The 12,040-nt window shown below is 30.2% G+C and overlaps 2 protein-coding genes across 9 annotated transcripts in view; one reads left to right on the plus strand and one right to left on the minus strand.

Annotated features, from left to right (window-relative positions):
- LOC107436757 (uncharacterized) overlaps positions 1-8,817 on the plus strand; it is a 91,303-nt gene extending 82,486 nt beyond the window's left edge. For 6 of the 8 annotated variants that reach the window (XM_071183133.1, XM_071183131.1, XM_071183130.1 and 3 more), the window contains 2 exons: positions 4,797-5,000; positions 7,525-8,817. In XM_071183133.1, the coding sequence (XP_071039234.1) occupies positions 4,884-5,000; positions 7,525-8,160 (753 nt within the window). In that variant the 5' untranslated portion in view covers positions 4,797-4,883 and the 3' untranslated portion in view covers positions 8,161-8,817. Of the gene's footprint in view, positions 1-3,018; positions 3,236-4,771; positions 5,001-7,524 lie in introns of those variants that run through there. The other 2 variants (XM_071183128.1, XM_071183132.1) reach the window with 2 other exon arrangements.
- Positions 1-12,040, minus strand: part of LOC107439363 (uncharacterized) — a 566,421-nt gene that overhangs the window by 537,519 nt on the left and 16,862 nt on the right. The window lies entirely within an intron of this gene.

Below are 12,040 nucleotides of genomic sequence, written 5' to 3' on the forward strand. Positions count from 1 at the left end.
AATAAAAAACTAGAATGATATATGCAACTCAACAAAAAACCCGGTAGAAGATCTCAGATTCTGGGGAGGAAAAGATTGTAAGCTTAGGTGTTCGAGATGTTTGCTTTGCAGTGACGTTTGCCCTTAGAGGCGTTTGCTTGTGAAAAAAACCCTTAAACCAAATATATCGCGATATTTCCCCCATTAAGCTCATTTATATTATTTTTACATAGGTGAATAGTTTTGTTCTTCTTCTTCTCATTGGCACGACAGCCCAGGATGGGCCTTGACCTTCTCAACAAGCCTATGCCAAGACATTCTTCCCTTAAAAATCTTAGGTTTGGTCGTCCTCTTTTTCTTGTACCTGTTGGCCTGGCACAGAAAACATTTTTGGTTGTCCTGCTATCCTCCATTCTTATAATGTGGCCTGCCCATTTAATCCTTTGAATTTTGATAAATTTAATAACATCAGGTTCTTTATATGATTTGAAAAGTTCCGTGTTTGATCTTCTAAACCAGGTACCGTTTTTACTTATTCCACCAAAAATGCTTCGCCGTATTTTTCTCTCATAGTTTTGTTACCCAAATAAAATTTAGTAACATCCAAAATAATATCGTATTCACTATCGTATTGGACATATTAGATATATATATTTGAAATAAAATTTGAATTTCTTTTATATAATTTAAAAACAAGAAAATTCATAAAACTGTTTTTGAAAACAGGAAGATATGTACAGAAAGAGTCCAACTACGATGTGAATAAATCATAATAAGAATCTATTGTTTATTTTAGCTTGTTCCTAATGTTCCAACAAAAGCTAGAATAGATCCCATCTAAAGATTAAATGGTTTGATACGGATGGATTACGCAACTCTTACATCTATAGCCTTCTCTAATGCATTATGAACATAAATAATACATTTACTCGAAATGTTCTTTCTGGAGTATCCCCGAGTTCATATAAAGCAAGCTATAAATAAATTTTATCTTCTCCAATAAATGTTCAGTTAATAAAGTTACTTGATACCAATTATTGAATCTTATGAATAATTCAAATCAATTCTGTTTACAAGCGTTGTTTTTTATAAGAAGTTTTAGTGCGATTAACTGGTATTGTAAGTATATAGAATGGATTAAATAATTAACGAGCAATATAACTATTATATTGAATTTCTTTTTTTAGTAAAATGATAAAAATCCAGAATTTTTATTTTCTTGTTTATTAATGTATTTTATAAGGAATTTCAATTAAAATTTGAAAGACTGTTCAAAGTGATAGATCATCTGAGCAATGTAACTGTTAATGAACTGATATTTTCAGTAGAAATTAATTAATCAACAGAATTTCAATTACCCTAATTGTAAACGTATTTTTACTAATGATTTTAATTGTAATTTCACAAAACTGTTAGAGAAATCATTCAAATTATTTGTGAAATAATGTAACTATCTGCAAATTAAAATTGTGCAATCAAAGTATTAATATCATCAAAATTATTTTTAATTTTTTTGCGAGTTTATTTTTATAAAACTAACTAATGGTGATTCTCATGGATAGTGTAAGAAGTAAAACAAATTATTAGTCAACAAATTTTTGAATTGTATTTTTAAATTATAAATTGAATCGCGTTGAATTACTTTTGATTTAATGATCGAATTTCTACGTTTTAGGACTCAGTGATTCAAAGGAGGATCCTCAAATATGCTTTAAATCAAAATTTTTCTTATGGTGGTCCTTTTTCGAATTATTAATAATTACTTGCACACTGTGCATCCTAAGCTCTCATCGTTAGTTTCAGCATTAGTGAATCTGTAGATAATATTTTTCACCTTTATTTTTAGAAAGTTTCTCTAAAAAATTAAACTAGTTGAAGATTGACGTTTTGTCGCATTCTCCATATTTTACGAATGAATTCCATTATGATTGTATTAATTACTTATTCAATTTTTTTTTATCGAAGCTTTATTTCTGAATTTATTAATTTTAAATTAAGTATATTCTTTACAAACTGACAAATGAATGCGTTGTTGGGCTTTATGCGCTAACGTAGAGGCACTATATTTTAATAGACTTCTTTTTTACAGAGAGTAGCCTACTATTTATTAGCAAAGAACAAATTATTTCTTTTATTTTCATAGATTCTTGGAAATATTCCATTTTGTTTCATTTTTTAGTTACTATAAAATGCTTTAAAAAAATTTACGAAATGGGACTACGGGGAAATAAATAAGGGAAGTTTCAAATTGAAAACGAAAAGATCCGGAAGGCACGAAAATTTATATAAATTTTATTTTTTACAAACATTTTATTTTAAAATGCTAAATTTATTGTTTTTTACTTATTTTGGCCAAACTTAATACAAAATAAGGAAAGAAAATACGAAAAATATATTTTAGGCGTCAAATATTTAAAGGTGAAGAAAGCTTGCGGGCCACGCTACAAGACCAAGTTACCAAATGCATCAACATCCTTGGTATTGCTTTTCTTTATGGAAGTTGTTTGCTAAGATGTGTACGCACGATCACCTTTTAAATTTATGAATCCTCCTAATCCTCTTATAAATCCTTCTTTAATTTTTTTTGAATATTCAAAATAAATTAAAAATATATATCGGATTTATTTATTTTTTTAAAATATACCTACACTTCTATAAAGTACATCTTCTATACCAAAGAACTATTTCTAAAAACAATTATTAGAATTATACAAAAGAACTTATTAAAGATCTTCGATTTTAAAGAAAACTCTTTAAAAATTATTAAATAATTTTAATTATAGTTGTTAACTCAGGAAAATGAAATAACTTTTTTAACAAAATATATACTGAGTTTATAATGCTATTAAATTGAAGTAAAAATAGCCAAATTAATTCGTTTTAAAAGTATATTTCAAATACAAAATTAAATAAACATTTTTATTCTCGGTTATTTATTCGCAGCAGCTTTAATGTTGACGTATACTTTTTGTTATTATAGTAAAGGTAAAAAAGAAATTAATATGTTTATATAGCTTCTATTTACAGAAACCAATCATCAAAAGAAAATAATCATTTCACAGTAAATCTAATGCATTAATTTTTAATTGTTGATTGTAAAGCTAGTGTAATTCATTGCAGAATGATATTTCCCTGATAGTATAATTCCAACATAAGCAGCTTTGTTATTTTGTTGATTATGATGGAAAATAACTTCGATTTCATAAAAGTTACTTTAATAATTCTGTTTTTATTATTATTTGAAATCTGTAACTCGGTAAGTTTCTATTTTCTCAAAACTTTCTTTCTTATGTGCGGAAATAATTTTTATGTGATAAATAATTTTCGATGTTTACAGATGTAGATTTTTTTCTGTAAAATTTTCAAAAAACGCTGAGATCAAAAGATACTGTGTTAAAAAGTCACCAGTTTTATAATATTAATTAATATTTTTTCATTAGTTAAATTCTCAGTTTACTTAAAAAAATATCTTGAACTTAGAAGAAAGACGCTGGTAAGTAAAATATCGTGTTGAGGGATTTTTCAAAATTCGAGATCTTGCAGAAGTTACAGCAACCGTTACAATATCATGACTGATACAGTATATATGGATATTTATAGCTCAATCAATATTTCTAAAAAAACTTATTCTTTAAACTTCCAATTAGTGATCTCTAAGCTTGTCTATAGTCTTAGTCAGGACAGATTCTTTGTCTGTTTTTATAAAATTACAGATAACACTAAAAAATTTTCTTACTTACTGTTGCGTGAGATTTTTATAACAGATATTAGATACTTTTGTATCCTGATTTCAGATCTGCAATCCGTTTCTCTTTTAAAACTACTGCTTTTAATAAATAATAATTTTAGTCTATTTATCGTCGAAATGCACAAGTTTAAGAAAGTTATATATAACAAGGGGGTTGAGTAAAAGTTTCGACAATCTTCTGCGAGAGTTAGGACACATCATCAAGATCAAAACTGCGTAAGAACTCAGGTCCAGAATTGTTATCATGTGCCACTAGAGGCGCTTCCCTATTCTGAACTGAACAGGTCATCATAGGAAAGCATTCCTTGGGCGGATTCTAACACGTACTTAACATTTTATAATTATAACGCCCACGTCTAGGTATGCGTTGTACGCAAACAGCATTAACACGCGCAAAATTATAAAATTGTCAAATTCAATTGCCAAATTTAAAGCCCCCTAAACATTAGCAACCTCTCCTTATATCCAAATCATAATCTAAACCATAGTTTCTAAAATCGAATAGGTAACCATAATCGATTCCGGAGAAAACAGACGATAATTGAAATTTCCCTTGTTTCAAAAAATAATATATGCTTGTATAGTTTATAAAATCAATTAAGTCGCACAGTGGACTGATCGTAAGACACGGTTACCATCAGATCACTGAAGTCAATCATCACTGGCAGCGGTCAGTGAGGGGGTAGGTGACCACCTTGAACACCTTGCGAAGTGGGAAGGTATTGGTCCTCGTTAAACTGTTCTAACGGAAAGTGCCCGACTTTGCTCACAAGTCGTTTGGCTGCCAAAGCAAGGGTACCATCCCTCTGCAGAGGATCAAAATTGTGATCGCATGTCCTTAGATCATTCTCAGAAATATTTCTCAGACCGACAGCAATAGCCTATTATGCAACTTCAGTGCGACGTAAATAAAATAAAACTACTACTATTGAATTCATCAGTGATCAAAGTTTCAGTCAGTCATTAAAACTAAAAGAAAACCGCAATTATTTTATTTTCTTCATGAAATATGCATCTGTTATGAATATTACATAATTTAAGTAGTTGTTTTTTAATTTTCTCCTTTTAGGAAATCCTTCCTTTACTGGAAGGAGGACACTTGCTTCGTAAACCATTAAACAAAGAAGAGATTAAGTTATGTTTCTCAAAAACTGTCATGATTGCCTATTGTGGCAATGTCAGAGAAACATTGTGCGTGGGTGCGTGGGCTGGAGACATCAAGATGTGTTCTGAATTCAGCAAGGACGTGTTGTCTATCCCAATTTGCGTTGAAGTATAGTATTGTACTTGCGTAATTATTTTTTAAACAAAAATATTTATTTAATGCTACAGTTATATTATTACAATAATTAATTATAATTTGTATCAGTCTTTTTGCTAGAATTATTGTATATACCAAAATCGTATAATACTTTACTTATCTTGTAAAACAGAATTATATTTCAAAATAATTCAAATAATCTTTAATAATAAAATGAAGAGTTTTTCGGTGTGTGTATTTTTCATAACTCCAGAACTATTTGTGCTGGAGTCCTGGTGTTTGGACATAGCTTGAAAGGGACAATGTTAGCCTCCGGTCTTGAAAATCGTTCAAAAAGTTTAGGTCAAAAGGTAGAGTTGCTCGAAATAATTTAATTTTTTCATTGACTCAGATCTCAACGTTGATAAATCAAACTGCAGACATTTTTTTCATATATTTTAAAGTTAACATCAGTGGTGTCTTCTAACTTATAGCTGTCATTATTCAAAAAAAGATTATCACACGATCTTTAGTATTTAATTACTTTTAATTAGTTATATCTAGAGCCTCTGAATTAGAGTATAGGAATCATAGTATAGTAGCCTTAGTTATAACAGATGAACTCAATGATAAAAATGGACATGGTAGCATAGGCTGATTACGTCAGCAATCTAGTGTTTCTATAATTGTCTGGAACCATGTACTTAGTTTGTTTATAATTATGGTTTTACAACGTCTTTATATTAAACTAAGTTATTTATATCACCGGTGCTAAAAGTATTAGATTTTATTTATTTGCTATTTGAGTATATGTAAGCTGTAAGTTAGAGTTTGTATCATTGGTGGCTATGGTGATATTATAGAAGAAACTTTTTGTAAAAATGGAGTCAGAAAAATTTTATTTTAGTTAAGCAGTAGCTTTTAGCAGAGAAAGACAGAAAATTACGCTTTCTCGTAGAGTCTCTTGAGAATCGGTAAATCGAACTGAAAAAACTTGAAATGAAAAAAAAAGCTATGCACAGATAAGCTAAATCAATGGAAAAATAGTACTAAATCGTTTAGGCGAAACACAAAATATCACCATATAGTACTTTTTTTGGGCAGACGTTCCCCTTTTCTATTATTGACGCCAAAGATACTTGATTAATTTTGGTAACAGGTACTAAGTGAAATAAAAAATAGTAACTTGAATATTAAAAAGCAAAATTAATGGAGAAATGTCATAATTTATTTAAGAGAAGCGTGGAAAATTGCCATATGATTATTGACGCCAATGATGCTTAATTAATTTTGATGTTTTTTCTAAATAAAACGAAAAGTTTATTTAGGTACTACAAACCCAAATTACAGTTAAAGAAATGGAATTAATTCATTTCATCTAAAAGAAAATTATATAAGATATGTACTCAAGGGAAAAATTGATTCGACAATAGTATAAATCCGTAAAAGAGAAAAGCAAAAATTCACTATACTGTTTTTGGCACCAATGATGCTAAATTAATTTTGGTAATAATCACTAATTAAAATAAAAATGCACGCTATTGTACTAAAAGCCAAAATAATGAACAAATAGTACTAATTCATTTAAAAGAAACATAAATAATTCGCCATGCTATTATTGGCGCCAATGATGCTTCTTTAATTTTGGTAATAATCTCTACTAGCATTGTGGTAATTGGTGCAGTTTAGTAGCTCCAAATAAACTAATTAAATTACAATTATTACATTGATACCTATTTAAACTGCACCAATTTAGAAGTTGTTGTTGTTAATTTACGTCGCACTAGAGCTGCACAATGGGCTATTGGCGACGGTCTGGGAAACATCCCGGAGGATGATCCGAAGACAAGCCATCTATTTGTGACTGAGACATTATCCACCTCCTTGCGCTGTTGCTACTCAGTCACGATCACACACAACGTACACAGTATACTCTCGATTGCTAAAGGCAACACAAGATCAACCACGATCGTGAACTTAATACAGCTCTCACGATCAGCAAAAAGTACAGTGATCTAAAAGCAGCTCTTCCGGCTTTTCACAAAACTGCAATGAATCAACTAGTGGTATTCATTCATCGAATTCTATCACAGATATAATTCTGGTGGGGGAGTACTGTAGTGTATCTACCACTACCAAAATACAATTCCCTAGTATATAAGACGTGTTAACTCGATTCTACCTTTTCATAGATGAAGGTTGATATGATCGATAAATATATCCCCACAACATAGCAATTAATAAGACAATAATTGTGCTATGCCCAGATAAATGTTCCATCTTTTGACGAACTCTGCAGCTAATTTTGAAAGTTTGTGAGAATTTGGTTTTTCTGAGAAAAATACTGTCGACCATTTATTTCTCTTTTCTTCCGTATTTTTATTTTTATTTTTTTTCATTTTTAGGAAAATACTTTTTAAAAGGTTCATGATTAATTATATAAACTGTTCGTGATAAACAACTCTTTTTATTTGATCTCATACAAATACAAAAATAATTTTATTAATTACTACTAGTTTTCAAGTTATATTTGTTACAAATATTTTTTTTCCTTCAGGGTAAAACAGGTTACGTTTACATGTGCGGTAAAGTAGCTCCAGATTACCTGTGCTTTTCAAAGAGCGAGAAAGGAACAGACATCAGACCTTGCAAAAATATCAGAAGACGAGTTTGTCTTATTAAAAACTCTTTTCAAAAATGCATGAATAATCAGCCATCAACTCCAAATGACCTCAACTTTCCAACGACCTGGACTACTCAAGGATCCACAATAAACACACCACTGCTAGATTCTGCCGAAACACTAACAAGGAACAACGTTACCATTTTTAAAAATAGAACAACTGGATTAGAGAAGATTAAATTTCGTAAATTAGATTCTAAGAAATCACCAGTTCGAAACATTACCAGCCCATCAAAATTCAGAATACAACCACTCCTCAAAATACAAAAGCATAAAGAAGTCCCTACCAGATTTAAAAAGAAACAAGATACCCAACTAGATCAATCATCAATTATTGATACCTCAATTGTTGGTTCAGACGAGGACTCCATGTATAAACCGTCAAATGAAATGTTCTTTATTGTTCTATGCCACAACTGTTCGGTGAAATCGAAAGCAAAACTTGATAAGAAATATGGAGAAAATTTTTCTATGGTTACACAAATTTTCTCTAAAGAAGAAAATGGTTGAAATAATTCATTAATTAATTGTTAAGTAAAAAGAGTTGCAATACTCGAATTTATGTCATACAATTATTAATCAAATTCTTTAGAGCTCTTAACAATTATTTTGTTTAAACCAAAATTTTATTTTGTTATGCTTTTAAATAATATTTTTAAATTATTAGATCAATAACTAATTTAAACTCTACCGAAAACATATTAATTTTATTCTATGTATATTCAGTAGCATTATGTGATGTTTCCATTAAAAGTATAATCATTCTGTAAAGTTTGTATCCTTCCTATTCTAAGTATCCTAAGTATCCTTCATTAGTGAATGTAATAACGTTGTAATTTATTTGTTCAGATATTTTTAGTTTTTAAATATTTTCAATTACTTGGTTATAATTTAGATCATCCAACATCTTTGAGTTAATAAAAACTGAGCAATGTCCACTTCTAAAAAAATACAGCAAAACAAGTATCTCGAATGATAAGATGGTTAGTATAACCAAAGTTGCTTTGTTTTTCATTTTTTATTTTGTTTGTTTGCTTGTTTGTTTGTTTTTCTTCGTTTAAATATTAATTTGAAGCACCTAATGAGCCTATTTGTTTTGTTTCCTTTTTGTCAATGATTCTTAAACTATAGATAAAATAATAAAACGCCTTTCACTTTTTTGTTCCATCCTATTGTTTTCTTAAACATTTCATCAATAATTAGAATACAAGTTAGTGCAGAAACATTAATATATTTAAAAAATTAAACCTAAAATGATTCAACATTGTCTGGTTCCCCTTTTTTTCTATTTTTACTGGTAAAAATTAATATTATGCATAAGTTTATAATCATCAAATATTGACACTACAAAGAAAATGAACCATTTTTTCAATGCTTGTTTACAATGTCTCCTCACTTGAATCATTAGTCGCAAATAAATAAACAGCACATTCAAAATATTGATTTAATTACGCATACATTAATTAGAAAGCCTTACATAAGTCAAAAATAAAAGTATCTGTCTCTATATGTTTCCCGTATTCTTTCGGAATTATTTGAACCAGGATTTTGAAATGTTGGATAACAAGCGCAAGAGATAATTTTTCAGCACCCGATCCTAAAATTCTTTAAACATTTTAAATAATATGTTTAGAAAGGTTGTGTACAAATATTTTTTTTAAATAAGCTTAGTATTAAATGTTGTAGCAAATTCAATTTTAGACTGTTCTGTTCCTTCAATTTTTTTTTTCCAATGCCCACCTGGAGAATGATCTCTAGTCGAAGCTTGTTGATCACTCTTTCAGGGGCACCAGGTGGGCCAACGTTTCCCCCACAGTAAGGACAGATAGTACAGATAATGAAAGAACATCCATGCCTTGCCCCGTATTCGAACCCATAACCTTTCTGCTGCAAGACCAGTTCCCCCATTCCTACATAGGCCGGTCGGAGTTTTTTTCCATTATTTAAATTATAAGATCAAATATGTTCGCTAATTTACAACTCTTTTTAATCGAGAAGTAGTTTTACTGGGAGTTTATTACACATCTTTTGATTTAAAAATAGAAAAAACACTCAAGAAAAATGTGAATTGAAGACATGTGGAAACAAAATCATCAGAATAGTATTTTTAAAGCTATCTGAAAGCAAATGTTCATTTTGTTTATAGTTATTATTGTTTCTATAAAATTGCATGATATAAAATCAATGTTAATTTTATTTTACTTTATTTTATAACCGGTGTTGAACAGCCTAAGTTAAATTAAATGTTATCTTTGACAAATTAATGTTAATTTTACTTTTGAACGTTTTACAATATCTCAAGAGATATTTGAGCGAATTGAAAAGCTTTTGCACACAGCTTTAAAATTCGTTTAACCGAAGACAATTCAATGCAGAAAATAATTTTTAATAACTGTTTAATTTTTTATTATTTTATTTAATAATAATCGAATATTTTTTGGATTCAAAGGTGCGGAAATTTTTTACATCATTTTAAAAGATGTAATTTTAGGTGGCAAAATACAAAATTTTGAACGAAATCGGTTGAATAGTTCCTGAGAAATCTCATTTAAAAAAGTCATAATTTGACTTCACTCTCCTGATCATTGAAACATTTCCTAGATAGCCGCTGCTCCCTATATTTTAAGGATCAGAAATCCGAATCAGTCAATAAAATTCAGAGAAAGCGCGTTTTTCTGTCTGATTTCGTAATTTCAAATATCGTCTGTGCTAAATTATTAGCATACTTGCGGTTATTAACCCTCGAATCAATAAAATTTAGTTTCAGTGCGTAAAAATGTGATGATTAGATCAAAAGTTATTCAGGATGTTTTCTTTCTTTCTCTATTTTTTCGCGTACATGCATTTTATATGAAGCTTAAATATTTCCCTAAAATTAAACACTTGTCTTCCTATAGACAAGTCTTTTAAGAAATTAAAAAATGTGTTGAGATTATTTTTCACAAACACATTTATTCAGTTAGCACTAAACAATAGCATTGTTTCTCTACTTTTTAAAAATCACTGTACTGAAAACTGTTAAAACACTTTTAAAATTATTGTTTTTCTAATAAATAACCGAAGATATAATTAATGTATAAATAATGTTGAAGTAGTAATATGTAATTAATGTAGAAGATGTAATTCAGATGTAAAAACGTTCAACAATAAATTTAGTCATTATGCCTAATCTAAATGTAATCACAGCAACATGTGTCAAATTCAAGCAGTACTTAATAAAGAAACAAACTCTTTTGCATGGCTGCTTCCTTAAATACTTTAATCACTTTAAGAAAATTAAATATGACCAGGCATTATTCATAAATTATTACTTTTTGCTGATTAAAGCTCAGAAAAATGATTGAACTAATCTTTAAAACATTCCCCCAATGCTTCAAAATTCATTAAAATTTCAGAAAGGCTCTTTAACAAGGACAACTAAGTCTAGACAGTTTTGAACAAATCCCTAAAAAATGAGCATTAAATAGTATAGGTTTAAAAACAGTACTTTCCAAGATAATGAAGCTTCTAAGAATTCTGATGAGCCCTTACTTAGATAAACATGACAAAGTTTTTAAGAAGACTTAAGGAGGCGTGTGACATAGAACATATTAAATCTACTGATGAATTCATCAACGATCCTATCAAATATTTATTTTGAAAACGCTGCTAGAGAACTAGCAAGCATATTAAAAAATGAGTTTAGAACGCTTAAGTGCGATTTATGTAGAATAAACCCAGTAATGGATATCAATTTCATAAAATTAGATCATGAGATGACAAGGTTCGAATGCCAGTGACGACTGGTTGAAACCGCACCGTCATTGGCTCACACCGACCACTATGCTGACGTAAAATATCATCAGTGGAAGACGGATCAAGGGTTTGAATCCCCTTGCTGTCGGCCGAACCGTAGGAGGTTTTCGCCCCCGTGTAACGCAAATGTTCATCAAAAAGTCCTCCACGAAAGCTAGTTTCTCCCAATACTTGAGCCGCGATGGCTCAGAGGATAGAGCATTCGCCTTCCAATCAGGTGAACCGGATAAGAATCCAGCGATGGCTGGTCGATGCGAATTCCGCATCCGGCTTGCACCGACCACAGTGCTGACGTAAAATATCCTCAGTGGTAGACGGATCATGGGTTAGAATCCCTTTGTCGTCAGGCTAACCGTGAGAGATTCTTATGGCCTTCCTCTCCATGTAACGCAAATGCGGGTTAGTTCCCCCTAAAAGATCTCCACGAAGGCAAAATTTCTCCCCCAGTGCTTGATCCAGGAATTCCCTTGTCTTCTGGATTGAGTTCAAAATTACAAGGCTACGAAGTTGAACATTAGCAGTCGTAAGCCCATAAAAGTTGGGTCAGCTGTTCAACGACGGTTATAAAATTATAAAATAAAATACCTTGATCGAG

The sequence above is a fragment of the Parasteatoda tepidariorum genome, chromosome 7 (assembly GCF_043381705.1).
Source record: "Parasteatoda tepidariorum isolate YZ-2023 chromosome 7, CAS_Ptep_4.0, whole genome shotgun sequence".
NCBI classification, from domain to species: Eukaryota; Metazoa; Arthropoda; class Arachnida; order Araneae; family Theridiidae; genus Parasteatoda; species Parasteatoda tepidariorum.